Below are 16,449 nucleotides of genomic sequence, written 5' to 3'. Positions count from 1 at the left end.
CTTTCCAGGCTTGAAAGTAACATGAACATTCTTTAATAGACTATTATTAATTAGTATTACTATTACCACCACCACCATCACAAGTGCATAGTTAGTCAACTCTTACTCTGCGCCAGGCCATGTGCTAAGCACTTCACGTGTCTAGGTCTATCTGGTACTACATCTTACGCTTTTAACAATTAGGTTCTATTGGGTTGAGAGATATTATACAAAGTTATATTTTACTGATAAAAGCAACAAAACCTTGATATTCTATAAATGCATAGTGTTAGTGTTCTAGCTACATTCCACGGGACTCCTCTTAGCCTTTGGCAGTTCTTCCTTTTCCTTTTGGCTATCAGCTTGGAAGCAGACCTTTAAGGTTTATCATCACCTTTGGAGAGGGCAGGGTAGGGAAGAGGATAAGCCTCCAATAGTCAAATCTTATATTTTCAATGCCATGTGAAATCACTTGGTAGGGAAGGAGGACTGACAAGTCTGTTGAGGTGACATTTAAGTTTTTACAGTGGACACAGACAGTTTTTAAATTTTCAGAAACTCAGATACTATTTCTTTAAAGTACAAAAAAAGATATGAATTTTAATTGCTCTTAATATTTTTATTATTCTCCCATGAGTCTATGGATATTTGAGAACTGGATTTAACTTAGAGGTTACACAGTAGAAAAATTCAGATGATAATTATTTCTTTACATACTAGATATATTAATAAAAGGAAACGTTTGTTTTGCAACCTGGCCCAGTCCAGTTCATATCTACAAACCTAACAGAAAAAATAAAGTTGTTAACGATTTTTTTTCCTATTAGAAAATGATGATTGCCAAAAGTTAACATAGGAACAATTTATTCTTAAAATAAAGCAATATGATTATTAAAGCTATCGAACAACTTAATCAACTAAAATAACCCAACTATTAATGATCTTATTGGAGTATATTAAAAAAGAAAAGCAACAAATTCAAGTGATAGTTTCAACTGTTTCATTAAATCTATGGCACTAATCAGTCAGCTGAGATTACAGCTATTCAGTGCACCTCTCAAGCAGCTGCTGCAGCTATGCCTCCTACTCCAGGACTTGCCAAGGTTCACAGTGTGGATGGGAAACTAGCACATACAGCACCATCAACTCTGCTCCTGTGTACTGCAGACAGCACCCTGCTTCCAGGTGCTGGAGGATGTGAGCAGAGCCCCCCCAGGCAAAGCTGGAAATCTCTTGCTTTAAATGCAGTTTTTTTTTTTTTTTTCCCCAGTGGTTAGAATTGGAAGTTACTTCAAACAACAAACAAACAACTTACAATACATTTGTCAAAGTTCCTTTTGACAGTCACCAAAACATTTCCCAATGTAGTACTCAGAAAAGAGGCAGGGTCCACATTTTGGGCAGTCCACACATGATGACTCATTTTGACTAGCATGTAAAGGGAGTTAAAACTATCGATTTTGTCTCCTAATGCAATAAGGTTGTTGAGTTCTGGCTCAATGCAGCGAAATATTTTAATCATCATTTGGCGGATCATATCTTTCCTGTTTAGGAAACATACAAAATAGAGGGAAGTTATTACAAGTTACAGGTGTAATCCTCTGGTTATACAAAAAATGACTAAAATTTGCTATTTCAACTAACACTGCCCAAGTATGATGACCTAATTACTCTACAGTGGTTTCAATACAAACATGTTTTTTTGAAGTGAGGTTTTATCACTCAAAGTAACTTTGGTATTTGTAAAGCTGGGTCCTGAAATGTGCTTTGTGATTTCTGATAAATACATTGCGATTCAAACACTACTTCCTACCAGCAAACATCAAAATGGACTGCATTTTTGGATTCCTAGAGAAGGGAAGAGCTGCATCATAAACAGAGCTGATTTTACTTCAGTAAGATGTTTGGTGAAACACTGGGGAGCCAGGCCGGTGGGCTCAGTGCTGCCAAGTTATGGGGTTATCTGGACTCCATATCGAGACGCACTCCTTTCTGCTAAGTTTAAAGTTCATGTTTTTCCAAAACAAACAAGAGACAGTAACAACACCTACTCAGACGAAACAGGCAGTGGTGTGCCAGAATTATGTTGCCGTGACAATGTTCCGCCATCGAGGTCCTCTGCTTCAGTCTGCAAAAATTATCAGGTACTTTACATAATAAAAGACCAACAATCTGACTAGTTTCTATAGTAATAGCCTGCTCAGTCTTAAAGTTCCTAGGAGAGAATACAGTATGAGAAATAATGATTTTTAAAGGTGATATTACTGATAAAATGGTGTAATTTAGTATGCTGTTTAAGAATATTCAGGAAATGCTTTGTTCTGAGATTTTCCTGGAGAATTACTGTGGCTAGCGTGAGAAGTTGTGTTTGTGTGTTCACTGGGCGGAGTAGAGGGAGGGAGAGGAGGCTGGGGGTGCGTGGGAATGGGAGGGCAGCTCAACAAAAAGCTGAAAACATCTAGAAACAACTTTCAAGAGTGAATTTTAAAAATTAAAGAAATCTCCTTGATGAAGAGTTTTCACAGAAGCCAACAAGCAATCAAATGCACTGCCAGCACCATCCATCTACAACAAAAAAATCCCCAAACATCTGAAGCAATTTCTCATTCATTTGAGGACAGCTTTTCATATGTTGGTTCTCTTTTTAAAGATGATCTTAATGTAAAAAAAAAAAAAAAAATCACTTGATTTGCATGTGCTTTTCGGTTCTTCGAAATATTCTAGCAAATCTCTCACTTTATTTTCTTACATTTATGCCATTAGGGAGGCATGATGAATAGGGATTATTATACCTACTGCACAGATGAGGAAAAACAGGGATTAAATAATTGACTTACGGTCTCATAGTTAGTAACAAAGCCATAAAAAAGACTCAGGTATGAGGCGTCACCATTCTTTTTCCTTTCTTTCTTTCTTTCTTTTTTTTTTTTTAAGGGCATGGTATATAGACTCAAACATCTTTTTTATTTTTTTAATTCTAGTTTTTCTTGATGGGTGCTAAAATACTAAAATTGTATTTTAAATAATGTTTTTTACAAAGTAAATTCAGACATTTTCCCCCTCATTAATTTAGAGAATGTCTGGGTCTAAGATTATCTAGAATATTAGATTAGATGTCCAAACTCTATTACTCTTGTTATTATCTTATATGAAAAAAGTTATTATAAAAATCCTTACATTGTAAATTCTTTTTCTTTTCTGATACTGAAATTGTGACATATTAATTATGTTAATTATTCCACAGATGATAAATCCTAGCCAATAAACAAATGTGAGGCATACCATCATTCCTGGCACACTTGGATGTTGCTGCAGTTTGAAAAGTTTCCCTATGAAGTCCTGTTCTGCCAGACACAGGGGCTCCAGCTCACTGAGAACCTGTTCAAAGATCTGAAGAAAACCAAAATGATCCTACAAAGAACTGAACCAACATGCTTACAATAACATTTTATGTTTAAACACTTTTCTGAGGGGACTTTATAATCTCAACAGAACCCCCAAAACACACACTCCCAAGACTGACAGGACAATGCAGTATTATGGAGGCATAACAGGGCCAGGATAAAAACTCATGACAACTATTCACTTAAAGTTGGAAGGAGGAACACAGAGATAAACTTTTAAAACTTGTTTAATGCACTGTAGAGAACAGTTTTGCTTGATAAAAGCTGGTTCCTCTCCACTTCATAGTTGCTCAAATAACTTTACAATATAAGCATTTCATGTGTGGTTTTTTCTTTTCTTTTCTTTTTTTTTTTACTTTGTAGGACCGCACCTGCAGGGTATGGAGGTTTTCAGGCTAGGGGTCTAATCTGAGCTGCAGCTGCCAGCCTACACTACAGCTCATGGCAATGCTGGATCCTTAACCCACTGAGCAGGGTCAGGGATCGAACCCTCAACCTCATGGTTCCTAGTAGAATTCGTTTCCGCTGCGCCACAACAGGAACTCCCACTTTAGGATTTATAACAAATTTTAATAAAGCTGTTATGTCATTTAATTGATAAATCACATTTCAGTTGTCATTTGACCAGTATTTTTTTCAGATTCAGAACTGCAAAGTAAGACATGGTTAATTAAAAGAGGCAACAGAGCCCAAATCTCTGAGAACAATTAAATCAATAAACTGATACTAGAAAACAAATATTAATTTTTAAGAAGTACTTGTTGGGAGTTTCCGTCATGGCTCAGGGGTTAATGAATCCAACTAGGAATCATGATGTTGTGAGTTCGATCCCTGGCCTCACTCAGTGGGTTAAGGATCCAGCGTTGCTGTGAGCTGTGGTGTGGGTTGCAGACGTGGCTTGGATCCTATGTTGCTGTGGCTCTGGCATAGGCTGGTGGCTACAGCTCTGATTAGACCCCTAGTCTGGGAACCTCCATATGCCACGGGAGCGGCCCTAGAAAAGGCAAAAAGGCAAAAAGGCAAAAAGGCAAAAAAAAAAAAAAAAAGGGAAGTACCGTTGGCATTCCCTGGTGGCGCAGTGGGTTAAGGATCCCGTGTAGTCACCACCCCAGCTCGGGTGGTGGCTGTGGCATGGCTTTATCCCTGGTCTTGGAATTTCCGCATGCCGTGGGCTCAGCCAAAAGAAAAAAATAAGCACTTGTCTTTTACTTTACCTTATCAAACTTGGTTCTGTCGGCAACATCAAGGTCAGAGGCAGACATGTTCCCCATATCCAACAAAGAAGATGACTGAGATCTGCGATTCCCTGAACTCTGAACACTGAGTTTGTTTAGACTAGACGTAGATCCTGTTAATTTCCCGGAACTTCCATGAAGACCTAAGAAATAATAAAACTTTAAAAGCTGTGACCTTCACGACTAAAAGACCCAGAGCTAAACCAGGGCTATCGGTTACTGCCTTGGCCTTCGGGGCTCACACTAGTTAGGGCAGGAGTCTACCACACAGGTCAGCTGTAGGGTGCCTTTCTCTTTCATTAACATGTGTCCTCTTCCTGAGCGTTCTGTAAAGAGCAGTGAAACCACACAGAGTCACAGAATAGACTGAAAGGGATTGCAGAGATCATGTCATGCTCGGCCCAGTCTCACCACAAAGGTTAGGTTGTCTAATGACCTCTTTCAAGTAGAGGAGGGTTTCTGTCCTACTCAAAAGACATGAATATGGATGCAAGTCACTGACTCCCTGGAGTACTAGCTAACATGACTGTTACATTCCTGAAAAAAAACCCGCCATAGCCCAATATTCTTCGTCTCCACATGAAATCAACATATTAGGCTGAACCATATGAAACTGCCAATACTCAATTATTCTTGCCCTACCAAAAAAGTCAATTATACACTATTTGAATTAATACATTCCTGAACCCAGAAACTTTGCTTTTACAGTAAATGAACTGATTAACTAAAGTTCTTTAAAAGCTAAACAAAAAGAAAAAAAAAAAAAACCTGAAAATTTGCTATATTTAAAATTCAACTAAAATATAATACACTTATCATTAACTATTTATATAGGACATCTGAGTTCCACTGTAAACATAGGTATCTATCACTGCTATGAGGAAAAATGAGAAAAATATATGTGCACAATATCCTACCTATATCAAAGAATTAAAGGATTCCACTTTTAAAAACAATGTGATATTCAACATGCAATTCATACGATTAGACAAATCACTCAATATTCCCAGTAGATCACTAAATAATGATAGAAAATAGGCACTAAAATAAAAATAAAATTTGATCTCAAAGATGTAAAAAAAAAAGTGATATCTTTACTCAGAATTAAATGTCAACAATAAAAATCTTTTTATTCCTCTTGAATATTTCTCAGCTAACCTGTATTATTTGCTGATGGTCAGAAGGGACAAATGACATAGTAAGTGATGAAGAGATAGGAGGACAGGGAATTCCTTCCATGGTGCAGCAGGTTAAGGATCCCATGTTGCCTCTGCAGTGGCGCGGATGCCATCCCTGGCCTGGCACAGTGGGTTAAGGATCTGACATTGTTGCAGTTGAGACACAGGCTGTAGCTGTGGCTCCGATTTGATCCCTGGCCCAGGAACTTCCATATGCCTAGGTGCAGTTGAAAAAGAAGAAAAATACAGAAGGATAATTAAAGACAAACTTTGGATTCATTATGCAAAATCTGACCTTATCTATAAGAATTTTCATAGTTTCTAAACACAGCCTGCAAACAAAAGTATAACGGTTAAGACTTTTCATAAACTTCTGACTACCCACCATGTGTTTTTAACTGTAATACATAGTTCTTGGATATAGTCATACCACTGCCATCATGTTGATTTTCTTTGACCAATACCTGGCAACTTAGAGCAATCAATATTTTTGGTGTAACTTCTTTCAAGACAAATAACTAACTTCTAGACATTAAACAAACATGCATGGAGAATACCTACTAGTACACAAGCATACTCACTCTCTGTTTCCTGTTTGACAGCACTTTCTTTTCGGGGCAGTGTAGCTGTGATGGATTAGGTTGCAAGCATCAAAGACAAAGACAAGTTAATAAACTGCAATTTGCACAAACCATGCACAAGAGGAAGTTAAAGCTCTAGTTTAAAAGACACATGCAAAGAACCATGAGCATCAAGTCACGAGAGATGCAACACATGTTTAGTTGGTCAGCTGCTGTTTGAAAAATTACATGACAGAAAAAACTTCAATAGTCTTTTTATGTACTGTTTTATGCAGGTATTCAGGTAAAAATATCTATATTTATAAACCTCCCCCATACTTTTAAACGATCTTTAAAAAAAGTTTATGAAGCTGATGTCCTTAAAGATTGTATTTGCAAGTTTTGGTTCCTGAAGAAAATACAGTTAAGTAAATAATTTAATACAGTGGGCATTTATTAGAATGAAGTTGTAGATTTAGACATTAAATGCGGCAACAATCTCGTATTCAGTGAAAAGCTCCTGAAAGGAACCTCCACTGTACGAAATGATTTTATACTCCATTTTATAAAAAATTACATAACACTTTAAAATCATTTTCGAATATCAAGCTGAACTACGTAATAACTTAACTGGCTTTTTTTTAGGTTTGTGAACACCTAGGATGAAAGGTATAAATTACAATACTAACTGATTATCAGAAGATGGGCTGATGGAAGGGTAAAGCTGAGGGTTTAACAGTTCTAATAGGACTGAGGGTTTAACAGTTCTAATAGGAACTGGGGCTCTTTTAGGGGCATCTGGCATTTCTTTTATCTAAAGCCTCTCTCTAGCTGACATTTATTAGATCAGCACTAAAAATCATCCTGAGAAACATTCTAAACCCAAATTAGAAGTGAATGTGAAAGGTGAAGAAAGAAATTACAGAATGAAAGAGAAAAGTAAAGACTATAAATCTAAAAATATTTAAAAAAATAGAAAACAGGAGTTCCCGTCGTGGCGCAGTGGTTAACGAATCCGACTAGGAACCATGAGGTTGCGGGTTCGGCCCCTGCCCTTGCTCAGTGAGTTAACCATCCGGCGCTGCCGTGAGCTGTGGTGTAGGTCGCAGACTCGGCTCGGATCCCACGTTGTTGTGGTTCTGGCCTAGGCTGGTGGCTGCAGCTCCGATTCGACCCCTAGCCTGGGAACCTCCATATGCCGAGGGAGCGGCCCAAGAAATGGCAAAAAGACAAAAAAAAAAAAAAAAAAAAAAAAATAGAAAACAACATGTCAACTGTCAGTATCCCTGCCAAACTTCAAGTCCGAGTATCACCTACTCAGGCGCCATGGCAGAGACATGGGACTCTTCCCATCCTCCTTACATGAAGCTCAAGGGAAGAGGAATTGGTAAGGCTGGACTTAAGGTGGCGGCAGGGAGGGATGGCCAGAGCCACCAGCAGGCCAACCTGGACAGCATACTCTGGTGGCCTTAGTGCCAGGGCAAAGGTACTTCATACTTTTCTATTTTTCCAGTAGTTAATAAAGAATACAGAGTTACTATCAGTGCCCCATTTAGAGCTCATAAGAAGCCTATACTCTTTATTGGCAATAAGCAACAGTATTTCAATAAACTTTTATATATCTTTAAATAATCCCTGCTAGATTATAAGCTTTAGGAGAGTAGAGTCTTTGCTCATTGCTGCATTCTCAGTAACAAGCAGTGCTTATTACATAATAGGTAATTCTAAAACATTTACTGAATAAGTCTTCCAGTCAGGACTGAATTCAGTACTGTGTTCAAGACTCTCTTTGGAATCAACAAGGTTTCTTAATTTAGTAGAGAAAGAATGAAAAAATGATTTTGGTGTACTTTAAGAATTTGGAATATTAAGTATGAGGAAATAATTATGCAAATGCATACATTTATGGGTTAAAGTAATATATGTGTGTGTAACTATCTCAACTGCAGAAAGAAAAAATGGGTGATTTTAAAAATAATCACTCAATTTCCTCTGCTTGCCTTTTCATTAAGTACACCTACAGAATAAAAAGGGAAAACAAAACACCAAAGTATCAATCGTAGGGGGCAATTTCTGAGGATATCAAAATAAACCTACAGATCAAAAAAAGCAAAGACATACCTAAAGACCTTATCACAAGGGAAAAGATACTTCACTGGCCTTTTAACATGATTCTGAATGATCTGAGCTGAGATGTTAAAGATTTGAGTGGTTCAAGAAGAAAGTATCCCCTGAATCTCCAAGACTAGACTGACTACACCATCTTCTTTTGTAAAATACAGTTACTCTGACTTTCCAGTCTTACGAGGGCCTAGGACTCAGCATTTTTAGAGCAAGTAAAAAAACTACCTTAAAGTTTATTCATAATTACTTAATTCTGATTCACTGAAAATTTATCTTTCCAAAATTTCAGGTTTCTCTTTTAATTATAATTACTATTAAAACTGATTTAAACATAATTTGGATCACTGAAGAGATAGCTTTTTTTGTATGTGTTTTTTTTGGTCTTTTTTTGCCATTTCTTGGGCTGCTCCCACGGCATATGGAGGTTCCCAGGCTAGGGGTCAAAACGGAGCTGTAGCCGGCAGCCTACACCACAGCCACAGCAACACAGGATCCGAGCCACGTCTGCAACCTACACCACAGCTCACGGCAATGCTGGATCCTTAACCCACTGAGCAAGGCCAGGGATCGAACCTGCAACCTCATGGTTCCTAGTTGGATTCGTTAACCACTGAACCACGACAGGAGCTCCTGAAGAGACAGCTTTAAAAAATTTACATTCTACCTTATTGAGATAAATCATTTGTATTTAACTTGAAATTTATTTTCAAATGTTTTCTAAGAAGATCTTCAAAGAAGAATAAAACCATTTTTATCTTCTGAGTTCTGTTTTTTATTTCGTTTTTCTTCTCTTGCAACTGATAAGTAACAGAATTAACAGAAACTATAATTTTTTGGTGCCGTCCACTGTCACAATTTACTCTCCTAGTCTTTATTATTTAATAGATACCTAGGAGAGATGTAATTTTAATAGTGTTTTAAAACTATAAAAGTACCCTCTAAACTTGTATTAGGTTAATTAAAAAATTTTTTTAATAAAAAAATCCCTCCGGGGTAAGAAAAGAAAAAATTAAGGTTTCAGGTCAATGCAATGATATTATTAAGATACTATTTTATTTGATTTAATTCATACTTCTATTTTGTTATTTATCTCAGTGAGAATCTAAGAATCTAAACTATTTTGATACTAGGATTAATAACCTCCTGAGGAGATAAGTTTAGAAAGATTTACTTTTACATCAGTTTTCACTATAGAAGAGTTCTCTCTGAATAAAATGGTACACTAACAAGTGGTGACAAATATACTAAATGAAAACATTAAACATGTAACTGTATTAATAATATGCTGCTTACCGAAAAAAAAAAAAAAAGAGAACATACTCATGGTGAAACATTAACAAGAATATAAACACACTGCTGTTTAAGAACAATTAACCTTTAGGATGAGTTAGCATTTCTGTTTCCAAAAGCCTATTGTTCCAAGATTCTTATCAGTGTCTTTATCGAAGTGTAACACATTTGTACACAGATTCAAACCACTTCAAAAATCTGGACTAGTATAATCAACATATTAGTGTTTTATTAAAAAAAAACAAAACCAAAAACACAAACCGGTGAATCACAACATAATTACCCACTAAAGAGAGTCTTCTTGGTCCTAAGGAAAAGAAGGGAAAGGTTAGCTATCAAGTTCTGTCCGCGGGCTGGTTCTGCGCGGCGTCTGGGCACAGGCTCCTTTCACCCAGCAAATGCTAAGCTCGTGGTTCTCAACAGAGCTGTGCAGACACTGAGCGGACACTGCAGCCACTGAAGGCCAGGCTGTGACCCCAACAGCACACGACTCCATCCAGAAATGCTAAGCTCATGGTTCTCAAGGGGAGCTTTGCAGACACTGAGCGCACACTGCAGCCACTGAAGGCCAGGCTGTGGCCCCAAGAGCAAGGACCCCACCCAGAAGGATGTCCAGAGATGTACATGCAAGAGCACAAGGTGGCCTCAGCAAACCACTTCCTCGAAACTTGATACTTTCACTGGTTATCCTTTCAAATCAGGTGTTTTTTTGTTTTTGTTTTTGTTTTTTAACACATTTAGGAGCAACAAAAATTAGCATGTTTCAAAAATATCTCTTTGGAAAAATAAGGCATAATCATGGAAATTTTGGTGATATGTTTCAGAGACCCTCAGAAGGGGAGAAAACACACTCTTTTTGATTCAAAATAGCCAGTGAGAAGTAAGAAGCCAGGAATCATTTTCACTTCCCTGAGGAGAGCAATGACTTAAGAGATCACAGACTTGCCTCCAACTGCTAAGAAAAGTCTTCTAGGAAGCTAGAAACTGAACCCTCAACATGTTTCCCTACCAGACTGCACTTCACTTTCTGGCCAGCCTCTTCTTCAAAGAATGTCCCTCGGCATCCGTGTGCGACTGGTTCCAGGACCTGCCTCGGTATCAAAATCCATGGATGCTCCAGCCCAACAGGGACCCTCCAATGCGTGGGCTGGGCAACCATGGATGTGAAGCCGACTAGACTTTTAAACACAGCACGAACACCTAAGTGCTGTCAGACCCACATACCGCAGGATTTTAATTAGTAAAAACATATTTACAGAAACGCCTATAAATCAAACCAATGCATTACACTTATGCTTTCATTAATTCTACTGTATCTCTTCCACTTTGTCTAAAAAGCCTTGAATTATTTGTCGTAAGTAAAACCATTTTTAATAGAACAGAAAACAATGGACTGAGGTGCCTAAGCTTACCAAACTTCTTGCTTTCTTTAGTTGTGCCGGTCATCTTGATCTTTGCAACTTCAAAGAAATCTTTGATTTCTCTCTCATAGAGTCGTGATATATAATCCATGTAATTCTTAAAAATAAAAGTAACATGTACTTCTCATCAATAAACTAACGTAATAATGTCCATTTTTCAATGCCCCCCAATCCTCTGTGCTTGTTTTAATTTTTGCGGTTTTAAAATTTTGATGCATTTCATAGGATATTAAAAAAAGGCTATTTTCTGTCTTAAAAAAAAACTGAACTGGCATCACAATTTACAAAAATATGAAACTGAACATAATCACACAATACCTTCCACATATTCTAAATATAGCTGCAGTTATACTGTATAGGGTATTTGGGTCAGAACAATTATGTTTTTCCAGTTTCATACTTTAATGACTGTGCAGTATTATGCTTTGTTGATATGCCACAATACACTAAACCAGTCTCCTAACAGGCTGTTTATATGGTTTCAATGTTTTGCTCTGATTGACAGTGTTACAATGAGCTTTTCACCTCTAATGAACTGTTTTCCTTGGAATAAGCTCCCAATGGTGAAACTACAATGCCAAAGAGTAAGGGGATCTTTATGATTCCTCTTCCAAACCACACTGTTGCTTTAAAACGATCATACCATACAGCGCCAATGGCAATGAAGGAGCACATCTAGTTTTACTGTTTTCAGTTTTCATAATTCCATCATTATGAAATTACAGTTTCATAATTAATTTTTTTAAAAGCAAATTTAATTAATCCTAGTTCACATGAAAATATCTATTATTTAACATACAAACTCATTTCTTCATCATATTTGCTTACAGCAACATAAAAATATTTTATATATACCCCAGGAAGGATTCTTCAGCAGTGGGACATCATGCATTTTTCCAACTCCTAGGTTAAATACCATACACAGAATTTCTCTAAATTCATTTATTTTTTTATTTTTTTGCTTTTAGGGCTGTACCCATGGCATACGGAGGTTCCCAGGTTAGGGGTCTAATTGGAGCTATAGGTGCTGGCCTACACCACAGCCACAGCAACGATAGATCCGAATAGCGTCTGTGACCTACACCATGGCACCTAAACCACCAGTTCATGGCAACTCTGGATCCTTAACCCACTGAGCAAGGCCAGGGATCGAACCTACAACCTCATGGTTCCTAGCTGGATTCATTTCCGCTGTGCCAGGATGGTAACTTCAGAATTTTCACTAAATTTAAATAAATCCCCAGCAGAAAAACTGCACCTAGCTATTCTTTTAAATTTATCATGGTATCTAAACTTCAACTTCCTTTATTTCAAATTAACATATCCAGTCTTAGAACAGGTTCACTTTGCTTTAAACATCAGATGCACCTTTCAAAGGTATATATTATTTAAATATTTGTATAATTACAGTTCACCACTGATTTTTTTAGGTATTTTACAGATATAGCCTCATAAAGCAGTTTTTGAACAAAACATAATATAGATCCTGCTTTTTTCAATTCGTAGGCCATACACATTTCCCACATAGTCTCTATAGGAAAAGTTAGTCACATGGGGAATTCTTTCCTGTGATCTTTGTGCAACTATAAAAGTAAATAGATGCAAACTATGACATTTAGAATATGGATAAGCAATGAGATCCTACCATACAGCACAGGGAACTACATCCAATCTCTTAGGATACAGCATGATGGAATATGAGAAAAAGAATGAATATATAGGTATGACTGGGTCACTTTGCTGTACGTCAGAAATTGGCACAACACTGTAAGTCAACTATAGTTTAATTAAAAAATAAATTTTAAAAAGTAAATATAAATTAAAATATACCCTAAAATTATTCCTATTTCAGTGGGCTATTTCACTTTTTCTAGCATCTCATTTACTCAAATTTAAATTCTCATACAAATATCGATGACTACAAATCAGTAAATGATTGACAAATGGGAAATGAGCTCCTTAACAATTTGTAAAACCTTCACGAGTGGTTTCTACTCGCAACAGACTGCTGGCCAGCGTACCCATACTGCTCAAGTGCACATTAACCATCCGAGCGATTCAAAGTTTCAGGGCAGCTGTTCTGGTATCTAGAAAACAGTGATTTGAGCAGACTACTGGAAACCATCTTTTTCAAAGTGACTGAAATGACCGAATTCCTCTAGGTCCTCAACAGACTCACAGGTGGGGAAGGCCACAGACAGGTGCGACTCGGTTCATTCATTTACCAAATTTTGAAAGATTCTTCTTAGCACCTTGTATAGAGCACCTCATTTAGAACTTCACTGTCACGAGGTTAAATGCCGTTACCTCTGGCAATGTTGGCGCCCTTGTTCTGGTACAGAAAACTCCATGCTTTACTTTCTCGTCACACACAGGGAGCTGAGGTGGTGAGGAGATTCTGAGCAACCTTCCAGACTGACTGTCACCCTCGGGGTGTTACTAGGAGAAGAAGCTCATTTCCTACCTATACATGGATGGACATGGACCATCTCTAGTACTAACTGCCCCACAGGCATAACCCGGAGCCACAGCTGGGGAGGGGCCTCTGAAGGGCTGAGCTCCTTACTTGACCAAGGCACCTCTGTTTGCCTTGGGCTCTAATTACTTATACAGCAAAAAGCAGGGCTTTGCTTAGATTCAGCCATAAGAGCTGGGGCAGGGTCTAGTGGTTCTTATCCCTAAAGAATTTAAAACTGGCTCTTCCTGGTCCTGCCAAAAAGTGTGAGCTATGTACACCCAACCAAGTGCAAATAGTATCTGGATTTAATTATTATCGTTATTTATTTATTTATTTATTCTTTTTGGGGCTGCTCCTGTGGCTCATGGAAGTTCCCAGCCTAGGGTCCAACTGGAGCTGCAGCTGCTGGCATACGCCACAGCCACAACAACACCTAATCCTTAACCCACTGAGCGAGGGCAGGGACTGAACCCACATCCTCATGGATACTAGTCGAATTTGTTTCTGTTGTACCACAACAGGAACTCCTCTTTCTCCTTTTAATGAAATTCCACTTTTTGAATACTTCAGCAACCAAATTAGATTATAAGGCATAAAATAAATAAAATACATGTCTGTCAAAAGTTCAAACACAGGATCAAGTAACATTCCTGGGAAATAAGTCAATTTCATTTAAAAAAGCTCACTGACATTGTCAATTGAAAATATACCTGAGCAGAGAATGAGTTCATTACTCATTGCTAGATTGGCTCTTGTCCTGTTTTTTCACTATGAATTACCTTCATGAATAGTACTACATTATATATAAAGACTGGGCAGTCACCGTCACCGAGAACACAATTAGGCAAAAAGCTTATTGATTATTTTACTTATTTGAATATTCACTAGGGGACAAAGCCCATGTTGGCACAAAACTCTCAAAGGCGATGTAACAATGTTTAATTATTCAGAATATTAATCCTCCTAAAACCTCAAAAGGCAGAGATTCCAGTATTGCAACAATTTCTCTTTAAGCTATGTCCAAGTTAGAATCCTGCTCAATGAAAACAAAACATGACACAACAGCAGAATACTGAACCCACAGGTTCCTGCTGCAATGGACATTTGTTAAATCCAAGTCAGAGAGGGTCACTCCTCTACTCAAAGGCCACCAACAGCCCTCTCCCTCAGAGGATGCGCCATATTCTTGTAAGGTGCACTGTCCCTCCCAGAACTGCCCTGTCTACCTCCCAGCTCCCTCCTGCCCTTCTAATCCTGTCCCTGAGCTCCAACGACACCTGCCCCTCACTGCTCCCGGAGCTCCCTAGTGTGCTCTAGCCTTGGGCCCTCCCACTGCCCAGGGAAAGCTTTCATCAGAAACTCCCACTGCTCGCCCTTGCTTATTACTATTACTCTTTTTGGCCCCACTGTGGCATGCAGAAGTTCCTGGGCCAGGAATGGAACCTGTACAACAGCAGTAACCAGAGCCACAGCAGTGACAATGCCAAATCTTTAACCACCGAGCCACCAGGGAACTCCATCAGCCCTGCTTATTTATTTATTTATCTTTTCTAGGGCTGCACTCGCGGCATATGGAGGTTCCCAGGCTAGGGATCTAATTGGAGCTGTAGCTGCCAGCCTACACCAGAGCCACAGCAACTCAGGATTTGAGCCGCATCTTCGACCTACACCATAGCTCAATCCTTAACCTGGTATTAGATAACGCCCTTCCCTCATTTCTGTCTTATCTAACCCCATTCACTACTCCAAGTTAGTTCAGGTCCACCGTATCCCGTGATGTTTTCTCCCGAGGCTTCAGGTCCCGGTTTCCCCTTCTCTGCACTGTCCCACACTTCACCTCACGTCCAGCTCAGCATTTACTTTCCTGCTGACTGTCTGAAGAAGAATGTTCCCCCGAGTCAGACTCTGGTGGTGGGGGCTTCTGTGGGAGCCATTCCTCATTCTTAGTGTGCATGACAGTGAGAACAAAATAGGCACACAGTCAAAATGTGGTGACTGACAAAGAAATGGACCATGACATGGCAATCAAATTTTCCTAGCTGGTTTATCTCACAATCAGGAGTAGAAACACCCATGCTTCTGCGTGCCTGGAACAGTGGAATGCTTGCTCAGTAAACATGTCCACCGTATTTGTCTAAAGAACATACTATAGATTTTTAGAGGGCAAACATGTCACAACATCTTCACAACCCTAGCTTCTACAAAGAAACTAAGGACATCATTACAGCATTTAACGGAACTGAATGATGCTTCAGGTTCCAGTATGGCCTAATCCTATATACTGAAGTTCAAAATTTAACTCTTTATTTATTCAGGTAAATAAAATAAATGTTCTCCCTGGCTAATGAGCACTCAGAATTTCAATTATTTTCTGCTTTGCTAAGAATATACTACAGTACTTCAATTGTTAGAGAACTGAACATATGACCTCTTAATCCTACAAGATTGTGCTCTTTAGCGAGTGCATACCTTTGTTAGCCCCTCATACTTTCCGTAGTCGGTACTCTTCAGCCACTCCATCAGCTTGGCATATCGGAGCAAGTCTCTATGAAATGGATGATGATTAGGTAAAGTCAGCTCAATTGAGTGCTGAGCAAGAGTGGAACTCTGATCATGACCCTAGAGTGAGTAGATAAGTACATAAATATCATTGACAGGATAAAGAAACACCGTGGTAACTAAAAATTCTACACAAAGATCACATGTGGCCAAGCAAAACCAGCACAAGACAGGAGAGTCAGAGCCAAGTACTTACTGTTTTTTTATTTTCCTGTGTATCAACTGTACTACCAACCGCAAA

General features: G+C 38.4%; 1 protein-coding gene across 17 annotated transcripts in view; it reads right to left on the bottom strand.

Annotated features, from left to right (window-relative positions):
• EXOC1 (exocyst complex component 1) overlaps positions 1-16,449 on the bottom strand; it is a 56,891-nt gene that overhangs the window by 9,250 nt on the left and 31,192 nt on the right. For 9 of the 17 annotated variants that reach the window (XR_001298320.2, XM_003356946.4, XM_021101345.1 and 6 more), the window contains 7 exons: positions 16,119-16,268; positions 11,183-11,288; positions 6,378-6,422; positions 4,598-4,761; positions 3,262-3,369; positions 2,031-2,107; positions 1,295-1,523 (listed from right to left, as the gene is read on the bottom strand). Coding sequence is in view for 16 of the 17 variants with exons in the window: in XM_003356946.4 (XP_003356994.1) it covers positions 1,295-1,523; positions 2,031-2,107; positions 3,262-3,369; positions 4,598-4,761; positions 6,378-6,422; positions 11,183-11,288; positions 16,119-16,268 (879 nt within the window). In the remaining variant the exon portion in view is untranslated. Of the gene's footprint in view, positions 1-1,294; positions 1,524-2,030; positions 2,108-3,261; positions 3,370-4,597; positions 4,762-6,377; positions 6,423-10,053; positions 10,078-11,182; positions 11,289-16,118; positions 16,269-16,449 lie in introns of all 17 variants that reach the window. The other 8 variants (XM_005666707.3, XM_005666704.3, XM_005666706.3 and 5 more) reach the window with 2 other exon arrangements.

The sequence above is a fragment of the Sus scrofa genome, chromosome 8 (genome assembly GCF_000003025.6).
Source record: "Sus scrofa isolate TJ Tabasco breed Duroc chromosome 8, Sscrofa11.1, whole genome shotgun sequence".
NCBI lineage: Eukaryota > Metazoa > Chordata > Mammalia > Artiodactyla > Suidae > Sus > Sus scrofa.
Note: the sequence above shows the minus strand (reverse complement) of the source record. Positions and strands in the feature narration are given on the sequence as shown.